The 22132-nt window shown below is 43.0% G+C and overlaps 1 protein-coding gene across 1 annotated transcript; it reads right to left on the reverse strand.

Annotated features, from left to right (window-relative positions):
• Positions 1 to 994: 994 nt before the first annotated feature.
• cd59b (CD59 molecule (CD59 blood group) b) lies at positions 995 to 21161 on the reverse strand. Its single transcript, XM_085360223.1, has 4 exons — positions 21049 to 21161; positions 3340 to 3397; positions 1869 to 1970; positions 995 to 1648 (listed from the first exon to the last, which is right to left on the reverse strand). The coding sequence occupies exons 2-4, from the start codon at positions 3383 to 3385 to the stop codon at positions 1449 to 1451; spliced, it is 348 nt and encodes a 115-aa protein (XP_085216349.1). The 5' UTR covers positions 3386 to 3397; positions 21049 to 21161; the 3' UTR covers positions 995 to 1448.
• Positions 21162 to 22132: the final 971 nt, after the last annotated feature.

The following is a 22132-nucleotide window of genomic DNA, read 5'->3' on the forward strand; positions in this document are numbered from 1 at the left end:
ATACTCTAGGAACAACAAGTAGGCCTGCAGAGCGAGAGCGAAGTGCTCTAATAGGGTGATATGGTACTACAAGGTCATTAAGATAAGATGGGGCCTGATTATTTAAGACCTTGTATGTGAGGAGCAGGATTTTGAATTCTGGATTTAACAGGAAGCCAAAACAGGAGAAATCTGCTCTCTCTTTCTAGTCCCTGTCAGGACTCTTGCTGCAGCATTTTGGATTAACTGAAGGCTTTTCAGCGAGTTTTTAGGACTTCCTGATAATAATGGCTTAATACACAAGTGGGGCACAGAAAGGAATTGGCAGGAATACCAGTGGAGCGAATCATCAACTACTGGTAGAGAGAGCACTCACCCAAGACTGCAAGACTAGGCTGACCAACCTGTGCACTGCCTGGATTACAAGAAGGCCTATGACTCAATGCCCCACACCTGGATCCTGGACAGCCTGGAACTATACAAACCAGCAGGACCCAAGAGCCTTCATCAGGAACTCAATGGGGATGTGGCGGACAACACTAGAGGCCAACTTCAAGCCCATAGCATAAGTCAGCATCAAATGTGAGATCTACCAAGGAGATGCTCTGTCCCCACTGCTGTTCTGCATGGGCCTGAACCCCTATAGACTGGCTCCGTATATCTTCAGTGTTGTCCCATGAAAAGATAAAACAAAATATCTACAAAAATGTGTGGCGTGTACTCACCTTTGTGACATACTGTTTATATAAGCTCGATGACTAATAAACAGCTGGTCATCGTTATCAAAAGTTATTGCAGTTTGAATGCTGTTATTAAGAGTGTTTGAAGTCATCACCAGTGCAGCGCACATTCAACACATCACGGAGCTCATCTATAAATCAGAGTTTATGCTTGTGGATCATGAGAATAATCTCCCTCCACAGAGGGACTATGTAACTGGCGGATGAATCTATGTGTTTTTGTTTGTTCTTTAAAAAAAAGAAGCAACACAGTTTTTTAAATATTTTTTTCTCTCGTATTTATTGTTCAATTTGCAGAATAAGAAGTGAGAAATCAGCTGACAAGGTGAAAAAGCTGTTTTTATTTTTTTACATTTGCTTTAGTTCGTGTTAGCTTTGAAAGATGAAATCATAGGCTGTATATAAAAGATGGATGTCGCTGGAGTGACGTCACCTGCTGGTTAGTGAGGGCCTGTTTGTGACGGTTCAGTCACAGAAACTCCTCCTGCTCCTCTGCGACTCTAACAGGACCAAGTTCGTGTTTTATTTTAGAAAGTTTTAGACCTGAACCTGCGACAGAGACCATTAGCGAGTTTACTGAGCTGAGATCGGCTGAGCAGGACGCTCATTTTCTCCGGACCAGAGGAGGCGCCCCCTGCTGGTCATTAGAAAGAGCAGGTTGAAGGACTTTAGCTGTTCAGACATCCATCGACTTTATACAATCTGTGGCTGAAACACTGACATGCTGCTTCACATCCAGCACCACCAGATACTCAGCAGAGACCCCAGCAGAGCCACCAGGGGCGTGACCGCGGTGCAAGCGGTGCCGGAGTTGCACAGGTTGCTGCTGCAGCATCGGTACGTGAAGGCGGAGATGGCCGGGAACATCTGGCTGAGGCGGGAGTTATCGCAGTCCGTGTACCTGATGCACTGACGGATGGTCTTCCCACCTGGAAAACCAAACACACGCACAGATATCTGATTGGCTGACAGAGAAAATTCTGAGTGGAGCTGAAAAAGAAAAGTGCGTCCTTCATTTTTAAGATTTAGCATCAAAGTAAAATGAGCCGACTCAGCACTAATAACACAGGAGTCATAGCTCTGAGCTAATCTGGCCAGTCTCTGAATCACGAAGCTAACAGGAAGTGGTCAACTCTGGGTTAAACTGACCTCTCTCACTCAGAGAGATGCACGAGTCCTCATACGTGCACTCCTGGACGTCCTGGCAGCGTCCGGTGTAATCCTGGCACTTATAGCAGCGAAGCCCAGAACCTGAAGGAGAACGAGGAGAAGGAGGAGCGAGATTTATCGTTTTGGAAACAACACGTCAGGTTTTCATGTTCTTACTACCTATTTATTCACCAATTCATTAATTATATATGAAATATATTGAATAAATACACAAATCATCATTTGACTGAAATCCCCTAAAACATCTTCCAAAGAGAAAATCCCACAGACTGTATATAAAGATGGACAAAGCTTCTAGGGCTGACAAGTGAAGCCTGCATTACTTCTAATGTCCAGCAGGGGGCGGCGCCTAGAAGTGTGTTTGGACACAAGTGTGAGAGAAAGGTCGAGTCAGTGTGTTTTTATGGTTAAGAGTTTATAGTGTTGTGGAGTCTGTGCCACCTCTGACAGCGATGGCGAAGCGATCTACTGACCTGCTTATGTGGAGGTGTGGTAGCACCACGACGGGCAGAGCACCGCCACCTAGTACCTGAATCCACGAGTCTGAGCTCTCAGAGCCGAAATGTCCTTAAAATCGACCTTTACTCATTCCAGACTCACAAAACTGAACAAATAAAACAATTTAAAACCAAAAGCAGCCTCGACGCCCTGATGACGTGCAGGACAGATGTGATCTGCATACACAGATACACAACACTGAAACACTACCGACCCTGCAGCCGGGCGCACAGCGTCTCTGACTTATAAATAAAACCATTTATTGAGGCAGCGCTCGTCCTGTGAGCGACACGGTCGCAGGCTGACGTGATCCCAGCTCACGCTGTCGGCCTATCAGAGCTTTGTCCATAATGATCGAACACAGCAGTGTTTCTGACACCTTTACGTGTCCCCCTTTATTATTTAAAGAAAACGCTGAAGCTGTACTCATATATATATCACATATATCCAGTCTACACTTGTATACCTGCTCCACAGTTTCCCAGGTTGTTGCACTTCACTTGTTTGTATTATTTCATTATTTCTGTTGCTTTAATGGGAAACCGGGACCGTGGGTACGTAGCTTCGTCTCACCTCATGTAAACATGAGAATGACAACAAAGCTTTCTTGAATCACTGATATTCTCAGCAGAACATTTGGAATTATCCTCCACATGAGAGCAGGATCAACACCGGCAGATTCACTTCATTCATACTCAGGTCCAGTACTGACTTTTTCTCCTCTGGTAAAAACGATTAAATCTAGTTAAAGAAAAAATATTTGAAACATGGAAAAGCAGAATTCAGCCCCAGAGTTTTTACTTTAATCGTTTACAGCAGGAAGTGATCTGGGAGGTGACCGTCAGCCTCTGAATGGATCAGCAGGTGTCTTACAGCGATCGTGGCTTCACACTCTTTCTAACCGCTATGAATCCTTCTGGCTGGTTTACGGCGAGGAGGAACTCGGACTCACCCACGCGAAGCGTCCCGAAGCAGAGCAGCAGCAGCAGCAGCTTCATGTCGTCTTCTCCCTGCAAACGAGAAGCAGAGCTGAAGTCAAAGCGGCGCCCGAGTCCGATCTGTTCCTCCGCCAACCCAAACTGAGAAACACTCTTTGTCCAGCGGACCACAAAGACTCGCTGTCTGCCTCCCCCCCTCCGACAGCCTCCAGCCTCCGCCTCCCTCTGAGTCTCATCATGGATGTGTGTACGCCGTCCCCCCAGTGAAATCTAAATTACTCCTGTGTTATAACCTGCAAACATCTGAGAGCACCACAGGCGCTCCTTCTGCTTTTATTTCATCCACAGATGTGTCTGAAACGTCCTCCTCTGCTGAAGCTCTGCGCTCGGTGGACGTGCCACACCCGGACGGCTCATCATCTTCCCCTGAACCCTGTGAAGCACCTATCGTGCCTGAACTGAGTCACACTGAAAGCAAAAGTAGAAAGCACAAAGGTCAAAGGTAACGAGTGTGACCTGAAAGCTTCACCCTGATGATGTCAGGTCGCAGTGCTCCCTCTGTACAGAGTCAGGATGCTGCAGGAGAGGACGGCTTCAAATTACACGACCTTGGCGTGTCCAGTCAGCAAGCAGGAAGTGAGACGATGATTCAAATGGATCCCCGTGTGAGCTGCAGTCACTCCGTCTACAGCCCGTCCTCCCCGCCGGGCCGTGGGAGGAAGCGGTGTTGGTTTGGCATGCGAGTCTGTTTGTAGCTGCAGACGCCTCGGAGGCACCAGAGGCTCGCGCCGACCGAGTCACCGCATCCCAACCTTTAACACAAGGCCACTTTTCAACCCTGCGAGCACCCCGACGCAGGACAGCTTTTAAAAAGTGTGGAAGCAAAGAACGAGCTACAAGCGGAGAGAGATCGAGCTCAGGAAGCACATGTGAGGGAGCCAATCCGTGTTTGACGCTCTTTAACGACGGTTTGGACTCAGCGGGAGACGTCCACCAATAAGACTGAGGCCTGTCATGAAATCAATATCCTCAGTATCCTTATTTTCCTATCAGATTGTTTTATGTACTTTAATAATGACGGCTTGTAGAGCAAGGCCACTGTTGACTCACAAGGTGCTCAGCAGACGGAAGAACAGGAAGTCTTAGTGCACAGGTGTATTAACAGATAAGACACAATATAAGCAACGTTTGAAACTGTGACGTCTGAAGTACAGAAATAACATCATATAAGACACGTGGAGCTAAAAATGTTGGAGCTGGCGTTTGAGCTGTGCAGGGGTCTCTCCGGAAGATGATTGAAGACAAAGAAATATAAATGTTTTAACACTAAGAGTCGGTTTCCTCTGTTCTGTCACGGGGACAAAAGAATCGGGTTAACATGGGGACGAACTGCACACCGCGCCTCGTTTACTGATGTCGACGTGCAAACAGAAAAATGAGTTTATTCAATATAATAATGAATTAAATGTATAGAAGGTGTGCGTTTGTAAATCAGAGTCGTTGGGAACCAGCAGCGTGTGCTGCCTGCACTCAGCCCCGCCCCCTTCCTCTCTGTGAAAGCAGTGATGATGAGGAGAGAGAGAAACCTGCAAGAAAGGAAGCGATGGGATGTGAAGCCAGAAGAGGCTCTCCACAGGAAGAAATGGTAAATGAATAAGTAGATTTTTGACTGAGATGAAATAATCTAAAAAGAAGAAGAAAAGCGGTGAAGGATCATGTGATCTGGTTTTGTTTCTAAAGACGTGGCCGGGCTGCAGCGTCCAGCATCCAGGTCTGCGTCCGTTTCACTGCAGAAAAGCAGGAAATAAGTGAAAGGACCCAAAGTTCCTGTGCGCCGTTCTGACGTCACAATAGACGTAAAAGAAACATGGCTGCCACTTTTACACAGGTTACCTTAGACAGAAAGTCCGGTTTCTGACCTGTTTGACAGCCTTAAAGGGGTCAGAGGTCACAGGAGTGTGATCAGTTTATGTGCTCAATCGTTACTTCACAGAACAGAGAGCGTCCTGTTGGCTGGGCCTGGGGACACACAGAGGCTCCATTATGGTGTGGGTGTCCATCTTTAGTCCTCCTCACACCAATCCTCGGCTGGCAGCTTCGAGTGGCTTCAGTCAAAACGAGTGTTTGGACAAAGGCGTGTGTGCAGCTTCAGGCGGCAGCTGGACGTCGCACAGTCGCCCCTCTAAGAGCGGTGCCGCGCCGTGTGCCACGACCCCCAACCCTCCCGAGCTGCCTTACACGATAGCGTCCGCGCCGCTGTTTCCAGCAGAGGTTGGAGTCATGCATTGAGCTGCAGCTGAAGAAAAGCGGCGCTCCCAGGACTCTGCGTCAGAATCTGTGTAATAAATACCTGCAGTGGTGTCAGGCGTCCATCGTTTAAGTACAGTCTACATTTAGCTCCCCTCTGGTGTCTGACTGCAGGTGATGTCAGCAGCTGCAGACAAAGCGCGCTTCATTCGCTGACAAAGACGTCACAGTGAGCCGGCGTCCAGTCGCTCTCTGACTGGCTGACAGCAGCGGCTCTGGCTCCTCTGACGTGGAAGCGCTGGCAGCGTCCGGTCGCTTCCTGCCCGCCCGGGAGCGGCCGGACAGCTCGGCAGGAAAGCTGCTTTCTCTGTTTCCAGGAGACGGAGAAATACTCCAAAAAATCCAGGACAGAAACTCAGTGCTCTGACCCTTCACCTCCTGCTGGGTGCTGTATATTAAAGATGGAAGTCTCTGTAGTTTTTTTCTTTCACAGAGAACAAAGATGCTTAACTTTGCTTTTAATGGGATTCTGAAGTCAGTGAAAGAGTGGGTCATACATGGGCAATTTCAACGGGCCATTACTTTGAAAGGCAAAATCAAGGCGACTTGAAATTGACTTGATATCCCCGTGATAGTGTACACTGTTGATCTAGAGGGAAATTATCCCGTGGAAACAGCAATTTATTTTTAAAACATTCTGAAATAATTGAAAGACTATATCACATATGGGCAAATTCGACGGGCCATTAATTTGAAAGGCAAAATCAGAGCAACTTGAAATTTACATGGTTTTACTGTCGGGTTGGATACTGTTGATCTAACATGGATTCATCCTGTGGAAACAGCAAATTTCAATTTAAGAGCATTTTGAAATCATTAAAAGAGTAAGTCATATATGGGCAATTTGAAAAGGCTTTTATTTTGGAAAGCAACATCAGACTAACTTGATATTGACATGGTGTCACTGTGGGGTTGGATACTGTTGATCTAAAGTGGAATTACCCTGTGGAAACACCAATTTTCATTTTTAGAGCATTCTGAAATCACTGAAAGTTAGTGTCAAAGCTGCCGAGGCGAGCCGTGTGGTGTTGGAGGAAAGGAGGCCCCAAAATGCAGGTGATGAATGATGATTCGAGTGATGTTTATTTACAGGGTGGTGTAGTGGCAAACAGGCAGCGAGGGATGAGAGGGAACTAAAGAAACCTAAACTGGATAAACTAAATAACAAACCTGAGATGATACCGGAGAGCCGCAGACGAGGAACAGGACACCGTGAAACACAGACGAACCGGCAACAGGCAGGAGAACACACAGGGCTTAAATACACACAGCAGTGATCAGGGGATGAGAGACAGGAGGGCAACACAGCTGGAAGAAGTCAGCGCTGACGGGACGGAGGAAACGGAAACTGAACACACTCACATGAGACGGGGACCTTCAGAATAAAACAGGAAGCTCAGACACAGAGAACCAGACAAGACACAGAACTAAACCGACAGATTCACAAGCAGACAGAAGTGGGACCAGGGAAACCTAACAAATGGCAAATCATAACGGAGTACATAATCAGAATAAACAAAAGCATAAAGAAACAAAACACTGAGTCGGCAGACTCAGGACCATGACAGTTAGGTCTTAAATGGGCAATTTGAAAAGGCAAAATCAGACTGATTTGATATTGATATGGTATCACTGTGGGTTTGCTTACTCTTGACCCAGATGGAAATTATGCAGTGTAAACAAGAATTTGTCTTTTTAGAGAAATCAGAATTCATTGAAAGATTATTTCCCGTGTGGGCAATTTGAAAGGGCTCTTATTTTGAAAGGCAAAATAAGAACGATTGATATCCGGTTGTTCAGTCTGACGTCACTAGCCGTGTCTGGGTCTAAACTCCGCTGCAGGTCCATATATCAAACGATCACTGTGGCATTACTGAGAGTTGAAAAACAGTCTAAAGTCTTTCATCTTTAATAAAATGATCAGCGTTCTGCTCTACCAGGTGTAACAATTGAGTTTAACATCCAGGCATCCATGAAAACGGAATTTATGACATTTAACGGAGTTAGAAGTTAGCAGGAAGTTAGCTCGCTAGCTTCTATCTAAATACAATATAGCATGTCCTGACTGCGGGGTTTTGGAAACAAATTAAAACGTACAGCTCTGTTATCACTTCCAGCATAAATGAAGACAGAAAACTAAACAGCAGTGACGTTTGTAGGGTTACTGAAGTTGGGCTAGCTGGTATATAATGATGTGCTACGTGACCGCTAGCGACACAGCTATGTTAGCATAATATAAACAAGCTAACCTTTTTTCCACTCGATAAAAGTTAACGTGAGTGTTCTCGGTGGTCAGGAACAAATGTAATCGCATGGCAGGATGCTGTAAAAGGACCAAACTTCAGCCAGGAGAACAACTGAGATAATCCATCCACAATACGAGGTTAGTCATTCATATACTGCTGCATGGGCTGGGCTGTAGTTACATCCTAAGGTTTTAAAAACTGAGCTTAAATAAATGATTAGCGGTAATAAAAGCCGAGGGAGGTCAACAGGGATCACTGACTGTTTTAGGAGCTTTTTGAGATCAAATAGAAGAAAATACAAAACATTAAACATGTTAACAACACAAAAGCCATATTAAACGCAGACTACTTTAGGCCCGGAAGTAGGATTCGTCGCGTCATCACTTAACAACCGGATTGACATGGTATCACTATGGGGTTGTATAATGTCAATATAGACTGCGACTAGTCTGTGGAAACGTGAATTTTCCATTCTGAATTAATTGAAAGAGTAGTTCAAAAATAAACATTCAGAGGGCTTTTACTTTGAAATCCAAAAGGAGATGGCTTTAATATTGACATGTTGCTACTAGAATAGTAGGGTATGTCATTTGTATCCAGCATTAGAGTGTTCAAACAAGACTAACTGATATTTGTGAATGTGCTCTTAATTTACTGGAAGTTGGCTTTTATTTAGAAGTCATGCTTCAGGAGTGCCTTTAATACCATCCAGTCCCGTCTGCTTCAGGAAAAACTGAACAGGATGGAGGTGGACCCCTGCCTGGTGGCTTGGATCTCCGACTACCTCACCGACAGACCACAGTACGTCAGGCTGAAGGACATCACGTCTGACACTGTGGTCAGCAGCACAGGAGCACCACAGGGAACTGTGCTGTCCCCTCTTCTCTTCACCCTGTACACCTCTGACTTCTGCTACAACTCTGAATTATGCCACATTCAGAAGTTTGCAGACGACACAGCCATCATGGGGTGTATCTGGGATGATCAGGAAGAGGAGTACAGAAGTCTGGTGAGGAACTTTGTCGCATGGAGTCACACAAACCAACTCAACACCTCAAAGACTAAGGAACTGGTTGTGGACTTCGGGAGGTCCAGAGCAGGTCCACTGCCGGTTCAGATAGAGGGGGAGGAGGTGGAGGTGGTCAACAAGTACAAGTACCTCGGGCTGTGGGTGGACAATAAACTGGACTGGTCATGCAACACAGAGCACCTGTATAAAAAAGCCCAAAGCCGACTGTACTTCCTCAGGAGGCTGAGGTCTTTTAACATCTGCAGGAAGCTCCTGAGGATGTTTTACCAGTCGGTGGTTGCTGGAGTACTTTTCTATGCTGTGGTGTGCTGGGGGAGCAGCACAGCAAAGAAGGACTCATGCAGGCTGGAGAAACTGATCAGGAGGGCTAGCTCTGTGGTCGGCATGAAGCTGGACACTCTGGTGACAGTGGCAGAGAAAAGGACATTAAAGAAACTGATGGACATTATGGACAATGCTGGACATCCTCTGCACACGGCCATTAACAACCAGAAGAGTCTGTTCAGTGACAGGTTGCTTCTCCCCAAGACAAGAACTAACAGACTTAAAAACTCCTTTGTCCCACACGCCATCAGACTGTTTAACTCCTCTCTGGAGGGGAGAGGGAGGGGAAACAGGAGGACAAAGGAGGGGGGAACAACTAAGCTGTAGTGCCTCTGCACCTCACTGTACAATACCTTTTGTGCAATACTTTTTGTAAATAGTCAACAGTGCAATAGACTCAATACTTGAAATGTGCAATTCACTTGTATTTTTATTTTATTCCTATTTATTCTATTTGTCCCCTTGTGTGTGTGTGTGTGTGTGTGTGTGTGTGTGTGTGTGTGTGTGTGTGTGTGTGTGTGTGTGTGTGTGTGTGTGTGTGTGTGTGTGTGTGTGTGTGTGTATATATATATATAAGATAAGATAGAACTTTATTAATCCCTCGGGTGGGTTCCTCTGGGAAATTCGATTTCCAAAAAAAGCACAGCAACGACCGAAGTTACAGTTACAGAATTGTTATATATATATTAGAGATGGCACGATACCACTTTTTTATGTCCGATACCGATATCATAAATTTGGATATCTGCCGATACCGATATGAATCCGATATAGTGTTTTTTAATCAACAAAACTGTTTTTTAAATATCTTGCTGCATTTTGTATAAGTTCATACTCAAGTTTAAAACAACAACTACACTAAAGCTATTCTGTTATACCTGTATGCAAAAAAAAAATGTTTCATAGTTCAGCAATACTTCAGTTCAGTTCAGTTCATTTTTATTTCAAACATTTCAAACATGTGCCTTCACAATCATTACAAAATATCATTCCATTATTTGTTTGAAAAGGAGTAGGCTGAAGTATTTACTTATTTGTCCCTACCCCCTCAAGTTTTACCTCTCATTCATTTAATTTTTTTTGTCTTAAATTAAACAAACAACATATGAAACATATAAACATATGAAGTAAAACAAAACATAACATACATAAATCAAAAACAAGAAATTAGCAAGCCCCACCACAGTATAGTTTCTTTCATATGAAAAATACAGAATGTGTATATTTGCAGATACACAAGTTATGGAAAAACAACAAACCAAAACAAAACAAAAAAACAACCAAAAAAGAACCGCAACACCATTACCAGCAACATTACCGTCCTGGGTTAACCCCGTTTTCTTCATTCTTATACTTATTTAAAATTAGGTTTTTATATTTTACTTTAAACTGTTTTATGTTTTGACTGTCTTTTATTTCTTCTGTTAGACTGTTCCATAATTTAACTCCTGCAATTGAGATTGACATAGTTCTTAAAGTGGTTCTAGCACTTTGTATTTTTAAATTCCATTTCCCTCTTAAGTTATACCCACCTTCTCTTTCTATGAACAATTTACAGATTTCTTTGGGAAGCAATTTATTTCTGACTTTATACATTATCTGCGCTGTTTTAAGCTTCACCAAGTCTTGGAATTTGATAGCTTGCATTTTGACAAAGAGTGCATTTGTATGGTCCCTGTACCCTACATTATTTATTAATCTAATGGCCCTTTTCTGTATTATAGTTATTGTTTGTGTGTTACTTTTGTATGTGTTTCCCCAGACCTCTACACAGTAGCTCATATATGGCAGTAGTAAAGCACAGTATAAATTGTGCAGTGCTTTCTGATCCAACATATGCTTTGCTTTCCCCAGGACGGCAATGCCCCGTGCCAATTTCCCCCGAACATAAGTAATGTGTGGCTTCCAACAGAGCTTGTGGTCAATGATCACCCCAAGAAATTTTATTTCATTTACTCTTTCTAAATATACATTGTCAACACATATTTCTACTTCGATGTTTTTCTTTTGGTTTCCAAACAACATAAATTTGGTTTTATCGAGATTCAATGATAATTTATTTATATCAAACCACTTCTTTAATATCGTTAATTCCTGTGTGATCATTTCCAAAACCTGTGGCAATTCCCCACCTGCACACAGTATATTTGTGTCATCTGCAAATATTACAAACTTTAAAATCTCCGATACTCTGCAGATATCATTTAAGTACATAATAAACATTTTTGGACCCAGTACTGAACCTTGAGGTACTCCACAAGCTATATCCATCAAATTAGATTTATATTCATTTATTTGTACATATTGTTGCCTATTCCCTACATAGCTTTTTAACCATTCCAAAACCACTCCCCTAAACCCGTACTTTTCCAGTTTTTTTAATAGAATTTCATGATTAACAGTATCAAACGCCTTCTTTAGATCTAAGAAAACTCCGAGCGCACACCTCTTATTATCCATACATTCCGTTATCTTTTCCATTAAATCTATCAGTGCCAAAGCTGTTGATCTGTTGTTTCTGAACCCATACTGACTATCTGTCATTAATTCATATTTTTCCACAAAACTGTCAAATCTTTTTATGAAGAGTTGTTCCAGTATCTTAGAGAACTGGGAGAGTATTGACACTGGTCTATAGTTTGTAAAATGATGTCTTTCACCGGTTTTGTAAATGGGAATAACTTTAGCAACTTTCATTTTTTGTGGAAAAACTCCTTTTTGAAACGACAAGTTGAATATATATTTTAATGGTTTTACGATACCATCAATAACTGTCTTTACCGTTACCATATCAATATCATTCCAGTCTGTACTGGTTTTGTTCTTAAGTCCTCTAACCATGTCATAAATCTCTTTCTCTTCCACTGCTCTTAAAAACATTGAGCTACTATTCCTTTCAATATTTTCACCAGTGTCCCTTTCTATTCCATCAACCTTTATTTCTTCTGCCAGTTTTGGCCCTATGTTTACGAAGAATTCATTAAAGCCATTTACTATCTCCTCCATGTTATTAACACTTCTTGTCCCTTCTATAAAGTACCCAGGGTAATCATTATTCCTTGATTCATTTTTGATTATTCTGTTTAATACATTCCATATATCTCTTGTGTTATCTTTATTGTGTTCTAACCTTTTAATGTAATACTCTCTTTTACAGGATCTCATTATATTAGTTAATTTATTTTTGTAAGTTTTATACTTCATTTCAGTTTCTATTGTTCTCTTTTTTATGAATTCTCGATATAAGGTATTCTTTTTTTTGCTGGCATTTTGTAGTCCTTTTGTCATCCATGGTCTTCCTGCATAGTTGTGTTTCCTATTGATTTCAATTACTGGGCAGTTTTTATCAAGTAATGTGTTAAATGTTCTTAAAAATCCTTCGTAAGCTTTACTAACTTCTTTTTGTTCATATACAATATTCCAATCTTGCTTTAAAAGTTCATTTCTAAGACAATTTAAGGTCTTCTCTGTTCTTATTCTTTTGTAAATAATCTTATGTCCATCGTTGTTCACTTTATAATGGCAATTATACGATGCAAAGACTGGTAAATGGTCACTTATATCATTGATTAACAGCCCACTTTTTATCTTTCCTTCTATTATATTTGTAAATATATTATCTAATAGAGTTGCACAATGAGATGTTATTCTGGTCGGTCTTGTTATCAGTGGAAATAAACCGATGCTGTACATGGAATCAATAAATTCTTCTGTACTCTTATTATGATTTGGATTCAATAAGTCAATATTAAAGTCCCCACAAATAAACATTCTTTTCTGATTTATATTTGTAAATAAGTCCTCCATATTATCCTTAAATATCTCAATCTTAGATCCTGGTGTTCTATATATACAACTGACAATTAGGTTTTTCCTTTTTTCTATACTTATTTCCACTGATAAACATTCCATCACTCCATCAATAACAGTTGTCATTCTTCCCATTCTTTTGTACTTTAGGTTTTTATCAATGTAAAGTGCCACCCCACCTCCTTTCTTGTTGATCCTGTCTACATGAAGGAATTCATATCCATTTATTTTAAAGTCTTCTTCTTTTCCAGGAGTTATCCAGGTCTCCGATATGGCTATCACATTGAATGGCTGTTCAAACTGTGTTATGTAGTCTTTGATGGATTGAAAGTTTGCATATAAGCTTCGACTATTAAAGTGAACAATTGTTATACCCTGTTCTACCTTGAATTCCTTTTTAAGTTGCTCATTTGTATAATAATTGCATTCATTTGTCTTATTGTTAAAGAAATTACAATCAGGATCTATGTTGCTGTCATACATCAATGTCTTATTTTCAATATCTATATGAGTTGTTAGTTGAAAATTGTCAGACATCTGCGTTGGTTGTGCACTTGGACGGTCCCATCATATTTAGCACTGCTTTGCATTTATCGGTTATATTTTTCTAGTTCCGTCATCTCTTTGATGACTAGAACCTTAGCCTGCTCTGGTGTTCCATTTAACTTAATGAATATTTTACAGTCTGACGTCCAAGTTGACTGTATTTTCTTCTGTTTTCTTAATATTCTTGCTTGTCTTGCAATGTCTGCATTTTTCTTGATTAGGTGTTCATTTAAATAAACATTTGTACCTTTTAGCTTTCTTCCTTGCTTGAGCAGTTCTTTTTTCTGTTTTCTATTAACAAAACGAATGATAATGGCAGGTATTTGATTTTTTCTCGGAAGAGGATGGCATCCCTCAATATTTTTACTGTCCATTTCTATACCTTTGCTTTTAAAGAAGGCCATTACCTGCTCTTCCAAAGAGCGTAGCTCTTGCTCGGGTGGCTCCCCTCTCTCTGCTGCTGCTACCCGTGCGTATGTCTGATGCTTGGTTTCCAGTCCTGTCACTATCACATCATTTACTCTTGAATATTGTTCCAGATCTGACACCCGTCCTTCCAGCATAGCAATCTTCTTGTCCTTTTCCTCGCTCTGCCTTCTTAGTTCTTTAATATCATCCATTAAATTGAGTATCAGTTTTTGTTGTTTTGAAATTGTTGTTATTTCTTCAGACATAAAGTTTAGGGATTTCTTTATGTCCTCCAGTTCCTCCTCATTAACGTTGCTCCTCTTAGGCGGCATCTTAACGCTCCTGGGCCTGGTGGAGCAGGAGGATCCTGGGCCTAGTGGCTGCTGGAAGAGCCTGGGCCTGGTGGCTGTTGGAGGATCCTGGGCCTGGTGGAGCAGGAGGATCCTGGGCCTAGTGGCTGCTGGAAGAGCCTGGGCCTGGTGGCTGCTGGAGGATCCTGGGCCTGGTGGAGCAGGAGGATCCTGGGCCTAGTGGCTGCTGGAAGAGCCTGGGCCTGGTGGCTGCTGGAAGAGCCTGGGCCTGGTGGCTGCTGCAGGATCCTGGGCCTGGTGGCTGCTGGAAGAGCCTGGGCCTGGTGGCTGCTGGAGGATCCTGGGCCTGGTGGAGCAGGAGGATCAATCTAATAAACTTAAACCTGCACCATCCTCCCTATTCTGGTATTTTAAAGAGTACTTAGCATAAATATTAAGCAACCTAACTAATAGGGTTCCAACTCCCAGCAACAACAAAAATAAATAAATAAAAAATAGGGAACCACCCCTCACGCTCCACCTCATGATGCTTAATCCACGTAATCAACCTTAATTTGATGCAGTGTGAAAAAAAATGCACAGAAATCAATTATTTTTCAAGAAATATTAAATAGATTCAACATCTTTCTTCAACAAAATTGCAGACTGCACAGATGGTACCTTCCCAAAGGAAAAAGTACTATAGCTTACTAGGGTATATATTAGACTTAATAGTCACTATATACAGTAATTGACTTCTATTCATTTTACATCAAATTAAAACTTTGGGTGTCAGATAATTATTTATTAAAAGCTCGACATTTTAAATGAGAATAAGAAAGAAAAGTATGTCTTTGTGCCCCTTTTCCCTGTTAATGCCCTATCGGCCCCCCTGGCTAAACTTTGCTAGATCCGCCCCTGCACAGTTTCCAGCGTCAGCTACGTAGAAAAAGATCCTCGAGTAGAAAGTAATATTAAATACATTCTAACAACAGCTTATCAAGCTTAAACGTGCTGCTGTTGTTCAGCCGCTGGTTTCCTCTTTCTGGTGCAAAGTGGGCCAAAAACAAAGACGGACTCGCGACAGAAAAGCCGATCAGCTGATCATTAAGCAGTTTCATGATTGAAGTAGCAGCAAGAAGAGGCAGTCGTTTGTTAAGCTTAACGCAGGAATGCTTTACATTCAGAGATGGACTTACACACTTGCTTTACTTCTCTCGGGGATAACTTTGTCAGAGATGAAATGCCGGGTTGCTAGCGAAGCTCCAAATGCTATCCAGACCACCGACAGGTCCCGCATGCCACAGCTGCTCTATCACGTGATGCATACTGCTCCGACGTGCTAACGTTCTGAGGCGAGTTACGGCGTGTTGCAAGTTTTGTGAGGTGCTTTCGTGATATTTAATGGATCGGATTACATTTTTTATTTTTCTCCGATATCCGATCCAGTAATTTAGGTCAGTATCGGACTGATACCGATACGTAATATCGGATCGGTCCATCTCTAATATATATATATATATATATATATATATATATATATATATATATATATATACACACACACACACACACACACACACACACATATATAAATACAGAAACAAATATAAATAAAATATACAAAGGGGATAAATAGAATAAATAGGAATAAAAAATAAAAATACAAGTGAATTGCACATTTCAAGTATGGAGTCTATTGCACCGTTGACTATTAACAAAGGTATTGCACAGTGAGGTGCAGAGGCACTACAGCTTAGTTGTTCCCCCCTCCTTTGTCCTCCTGTCTCCCCTCCCTCTCCCCTCCAGAGAGGAGTTAAACAGTCTGATGGCGTGTGGGACAAAGGAGTTTTTAAGTCTGTTAGTTCTTGTCTTTGGGAGAAGCAACCTGTCACTGAACAGACTCTTCTGGTTGTTTATGGCCGTGTGCAGAGGATGTCCAGCATTGTTCATAATGTCCATCAGTTTCTTTAATGTCCTTTTCTCTGCCACTGTCACCAGAGTGTCCAGCTTCATGCCGACCACAGAGCTAGCCCTCCTGATCAGTTTCTCCAGCCTGGATGAGTCCTTCTTTGCTGTGCTGCTCCCCCAGCACACCACAGCATAGAAAAGTACTCCAGCAACCACCGACTGGTAAAACATCCTCAGGAGCTTCCTGCAGATGTTAAAAGACCTCAGCCTCCTGAGGAAGTACAGTCGGCTTTGGGCTTTTTTATACAGGTGCTCTGTGTTGCATGACCAGTCCAGTTTATTGTCCACCCACAGCCCGAGGTACTTGTACTTGTTGACCACCTCCACCTCCTCCCCCTCTATCTGAACCGGCAGTGGACCTTCTCTGGACCTCCCGAAGTCCACAACCAGTTCCTTAGTCTTTGAGGTGTTGAGCTGCAGGTGGTTTGTGTGACTCCATGCGACAAAGTTCCTCACCAGACTTCTGTACTCCTCTTCCTGATCATCCCAGATACACCCCATGATGGCCGTGTCATCTGCAAACTTCTGAATGTGGCATAATTCAGAGTTGTAGCAGAAGTCAGAGGTGTACAGGGTGAAGAGAAGAGGGGACAGCACAGTTCCCTGTGGTGCTCCTGTGCTGCTGACCACTGTGTCAGACGTGATGTCCTTCAGCCTGACGTACTGTGGTCTGTCGGTGAGGTAGTCGGAGATCCAAGCCACCAGGCAGGGGTCCACCTCCATCCTGTTCAGTTTTTCCTGAAGCATACAGGGCCGGATGGTATTAAAGGCACTGGAAAAGTCAAGAAACAGGATCCTGACCGTGCCTTTTCCCCCATCCAGGTGTGAGTGGGCTCTGTGTAGGAGGTACAGGATGGCATCCTCCACTCCGACACCCGCCTTGTATGCAAACTGTAGTGGGTCCTGGGCATGTTGTACCTGTGGTCGGAGGAGGTTGAGGAAGAGCCGCTCTAGAGTCTTCATAAGATGTGACGTCAGTGCCACCGGTCGGAAGTCATTCAGCTCATTGGGCCGGTTCTTTTTGGGGACCGGGACGATGCAGGATGTCTTCCATAGGGCGGGCACTCTCCCCAGTCGCAGACTGAGGTTGAAGACTCGTTGTAGCGGCTCCCCAAGTTCAGCAGCACACGCCTTTAGCATCCTAGGACACACCTTGTCTGGGCCTGCTGCCTTTCTGGGGCGAAGCTTCCTCAGTTGTCTCCTGACCTGATCCACTGTGACACTGGGAGATGTTTGGGAGGAGGGGAGGGGGGGAGATGTCTTGCTGCTGAGAGAGGGATTGGAGGAGGGGGGTGTCATGGTGTCAGGAAGGGGGGGAAGCGAGGGAGGCAGGAGAGTGGGGGGAGGACTCTGTAGTGAGGGTGAGGGTGGGGGGGTTGTGGGCTGGTCAAACCTGTTGAAGTTGTTGAGTTCGTTTGCCTTCTCCACAGTCCCCCCCACTGTGCTTTTCTTGGTGTTGTGGCCTGTGATGGTTTTCACACCATTCCAGACCTCCCTCATATTGTTCCTCTCCAACTTCTGCTCCACCTTCCTCCTGTAGGTGTCCTTTGCTTCCCTCAGGCAGCGTTTCACCTCCCGCTGTGCTGCCTTCATCTCCTCCTTCACTTTGCTCCTGAAAGCCTTCTTCTTCATGTTGAGGACAGCTTTGACTTCCTGTGTTACCCACGGTTTGTTATTAGGATAACACCGTACCGTCTTAGCAGGGGCGACCGTGTCCACACAAAAGTTGAGGTAGTCCGTCAGACAGTGTGTCGCCCCCTCTATGTCCTCACCATGTGGGCTCAGGAGCACATCCCAGTCTGTGGTGTCATAGCAGTCTCTCAGAGCATCCTCCTTTTCTGGGGTCCATCTCCGGATGGAGCGCGTTGTGACAGGCTGCCTTTGGACGAGGGGTGTGTATTGTGGCTGTAGGTAAACCAGGTTGTGGTCTGACTTCCCTAGTGGGGGGAGGGGGGTGGCTCTGTATGCATCTCTCACATTAGCATACAGTAGGTCAATTGTCCTGTTGCTCCTTGTGGGACAATTCACAAACTGGTGAAAAGCAGCCAGAGTAGAGTCCAGTGTGGCATGGTTAAAGTCTCCATATATATATATATATATATATATATATATAAATAATATTCTGTAACTTCTGTCGGTGCTGTGCTTTTTTGGAAACCGAATTTCCCAGAGGAACCCACTGTAATGATAGTTGCTATTGTTGAAGCTACCCACAGGGGGCGCTCTGGAATCAATAAGATATACAGAATAGAAGAAGAAGTGATCGTTGTAGAAAGAATAATAAACAGCTAGCTGAAGCTAGCACCGGGAGCAATTCTTGATGTTTTATTCATAGAGGAATAAGAACATTACACCCACCCGAGGGATTAATAAAGTTTTATCTTATCTTATTTTGAAATCAGGTTTCCACGTCTTTTGCCATAATACTTTGAATACACAGGGAAGGTAAAACAAAGTGGAGGCTGGCTTGACACCAGTGAGCTCAGCGAGTTTAAACACACAGCTGCGTGCAGCTCGTCTGTGACCCGAGAGCTGAGGCTCAAAGGTCAGGAGTAGGGTTGCCAACCGTCCCTTAAAATACGGAATCGTCCCGTATTTCGAAACAAAAGCACACGTCCCGTATTGAGCTAATAAAGGACGCACTTTGTCCCGTAATACAGTGAGAATCAAAAGTAGTCTATAAATGTTTATGGAATTAACGCTTTGTTTGAAAACATAATTCCCAGCCCCTCTCCTGCTTTGTGACCAATGAGCTGACAGCACACTTATGACAATTCGAGTATGACAATTCAGATTACCGCTCATCTCATTGGTCGAGGAAAGGTCGCTTGCGGAGAAAATACCGGAAGACAACAGATGACCTCAACAAGAAGCATGGCCAACAGGGGAACAAACGCCGACACTGCGGTGCAAGTCTCGGACGACAGTACACCTAAAGCTGGGCAGACACTGTGCGATTTTTTCAGTCACGTTATTCAGCTCCTGCTCAAACTGCACGATTGACTCGCAGGGATTAGAAGTTCATAGGTCACGATGCAGGTCTCACACTATACCGCCCGATGCTCTGATGCGACCTGAGTGCTCACACTGTGCCTCCATAACATGAAGGTTATAACAGAAAATCTGTCGCTCGCTCTCTCTGTCTTTCACTCACACAGACACACCACCACCATCAACTTTGCTAAATTGCTAATGAAAAACATTGATCAGGCAGCTGTGATTGAGCAGCATGTAAATCCAACTATTTTCACGGTTGTTGTGGTCGTGATCATTTTGTGATGCCACATCGAAAAGGCTCGGATGAGCTTTCCAAAGTTCTACAAGTTGTGCCTCCATCGCTTGTGTCCAGATCACACGCTGCACTGCTGTGCTGCGCCGTCTTTTTCACCGACGTTTACGTTTGCGCGTGAGCAGTGTGAGCGGCTCACGAGCGATTGATGATCGGGAGCTGGTCGTGAGGTGTTAATCACTTCTCGTTACCCCACGTATACTACACGATGAAGGCCAAAATCGGTCCGATCACTCAAAAATCGGCTCAAAATGGGCCAAAAATCGCACAGTGTGAGCCCAGCATTAGAGCAGCAATGTTTGTTCCCCTCAGAGAAAGGGAAGAATGGGAAAAGGAAAACACCTGGCTGGAAAACGTTAATATGGGCATGTGCAGTGAATATCAGCGCTATGTGGCCAGAAGTGTGATAATATAATTTATTTTGTGTAATAAACAACTGCAAGGATAGATGATTACAACAAATAGATCACTAATACATAAAAGTAATACATAGATGAATAATGATGAGTTATGATGCGTAATCATGGGAACAAGCGGGTTTACAAACAGGAGCAGCTGATTAGCATTAGAAAAGCTGAAATAATACCTCAGCTGAAGCCAATTGTACTAAATGCACTAAATGTGCACTGTTACAAGAATATTTTTCTTTCTATTGTTTTCTATTATTTTAAGTTAAGCAGGACAGAGTGCTTTTAAAGAAAGATTTACTTATATTCTCAAAAGTTAAGCATGACAGGCTTCTGTTTAAGAAGGAGACCTGTTTTATCGTGTTAATGTTGTCATTTTGAGCTAAAAATAAATGGCTAAATGATCATTTGTTTCACATGAGTTCATATCACAAAGAATAGAATATGCATCTACTTAAATCAACTTCAAGTCAAATGGTTAAAAAAATAATTTCACACACAAAAAAAGAGCTAGAAAATTCACCACACTGGGAAGGGTGAAGACAACTGGGTCGCCCGGCCCTGGCCACGAGGTGTCCCTTATTTATTTTTCAGGGAGTTGGCAACCCTAGTCAGGAGGGTTCGGGGACATGCGATAAACTGCACGTTTAAAGCACGCTCACATGTAATGTCCTGATTTTGCAATCAGCTCCTGGAGCTGTGATGTCCTCATCTCGTTTTTAATGTTGGCAAACTTCCTGCAGCGCAAACCGACGAGCACCAACTCAACTGCCGCAGCTGAGTGCAGGAAGCAGAGGTGAGCTGTGGCTCACCGACAAACCGGAAAACACACACACGCACGCACACACACACATTTTCATATCTTAGTGACGACATCTTTTTGACATAACCCTTCCCTAGCTGATTGCCCAACCATCCAAAACCAGTGCCTGGCCCTCAGCTTGAACTCTGACCCTGACACTGAAACTGCAGTTTGAGTGTGAAAGACGGCTCGTGGGGACGGAACTGTTGGTCCCCATAAACTTCCAATGTTTGGTCCCCACAAAGATATGTAAACACGGAGACTCACACACTGAGTTCACGTAAAATGCTCACCTGTAGATCCCGATGACGTTTCAGCAGCTTGCAGTGACGTAGTGGCAGTTGTCTGAGTGCGCACACGATAATTAGCAGAGCGCTCGCGACGCAGATCTGTCCGCAGTACAACGGTCGTCAGCGAGTAAAATGACATCATTGTGCAGTCAGTCCTAACGGGTCACAGCCCCGCGGCATTATGGGAAATGCAGTTCCGGGTAATTACAACACTGAAAAAGGTTTTTCTTATTTTTGTGGCTTTAAACAAACAAATAAAGAAGATGCGTCGTCTTTGCTTCATTTGCTCTTTTTACTAGTTTATAAATATTTATTTTAAACTAATTACGGAAAACTTCAGCTAACGCCATCATCTGATCAGTTCATCCAAACAATAATAATCACCTACAGTATTAGGAACATTGTTTTAAAAGCTGGAAGCTGAGTATTAAAAAGAAGCATCTAATACACCGAATAATGTATAACATCGTCCATGTGGAAAAGTAACATCCCAGGATCAATAAGACCCAACGTCTGCTAATTAAATGTTATTATGAAGTATAAGATGAGTACGGAGCCCCGCAAGGGACGGTGGAGGAAAAAAGATGAAGATGACTCATCTTCATCTTTTTTCCTCCACTGTCCCTTGCGGGGCTCCGTAGATGAGTATTTAACTCAGATTGCAACTGCAACTGAGAGCATTAAATAATAATTTGCAATAAAGTAATTTACTAACTCGCTTTGTAATTTAGAAAATATTAGAAAAACACAGAAAAAAGAATTAAATAAAAAAAATTATTTTTAAAATTTTACTGGTGAAAATAAACATTTAATGAATAGTAATAAATTTCCCCTCAAATATTCAAATAACATTCTTACACAGATCAGAAAAACATGTCCAAAGATTTATTTATTTTAATTACTAAAAGATAAAGCTGACTGTTATTGATCAATTATATGACCAAAAATATTAATTCATTCAATTTTATTTGTATTGCACCAAATCACAAGCATTTTATATTCTCAGGTAAAGACCCTACAATAATAATGAGCCAGCGTTTTGACGACAGTGTGAAGGAAAAACAGGAAGAAACCTCCGGCAGAACCA

The sequence above is a fragment of the Diplotaxodon limnothrissa genome, linkage group LG7, assembly GCF_057381915.1.
Source record: "Diplotaxodon limnothrissa isolate DT_005_m linkage group LG7, D_limnothrissa_male_GT1.1, whole genome shotgun sequence".
In the NCBI taxonomy this organism is placed as follows: domain Eukaryota; kingdom Metazoa; phylum Chordata; class Actinopteri; order Cichliformes; family Cichlidae; genus Diplotaxodon; species Diplotaxodon limnothrissa.

Coding starts and splice junctions, on each gene's coding strand:
- cd59b (XM_085360223.1), bottom strand. CDS start 3,385: ATGAAGCTGCTGCTGCTGCTGCTCTGCTTCGGGACGCTTCGCGTGG. Junction 1,971..3,339: donor CTTCGGGACGCTTCGCGTGG/GTGAGTCCGAGT, acceptor GTTCTCCTTCAG/GTTCTGGGCTTCGCTGCTAT. Junction 1,649..1,868: donor CATCTCTCTGAGTGAGAGAG/GTCAGTTTAACC, acceptor TTGGTTTTCCAG/GTGGGAAGACCATCCGTCAG.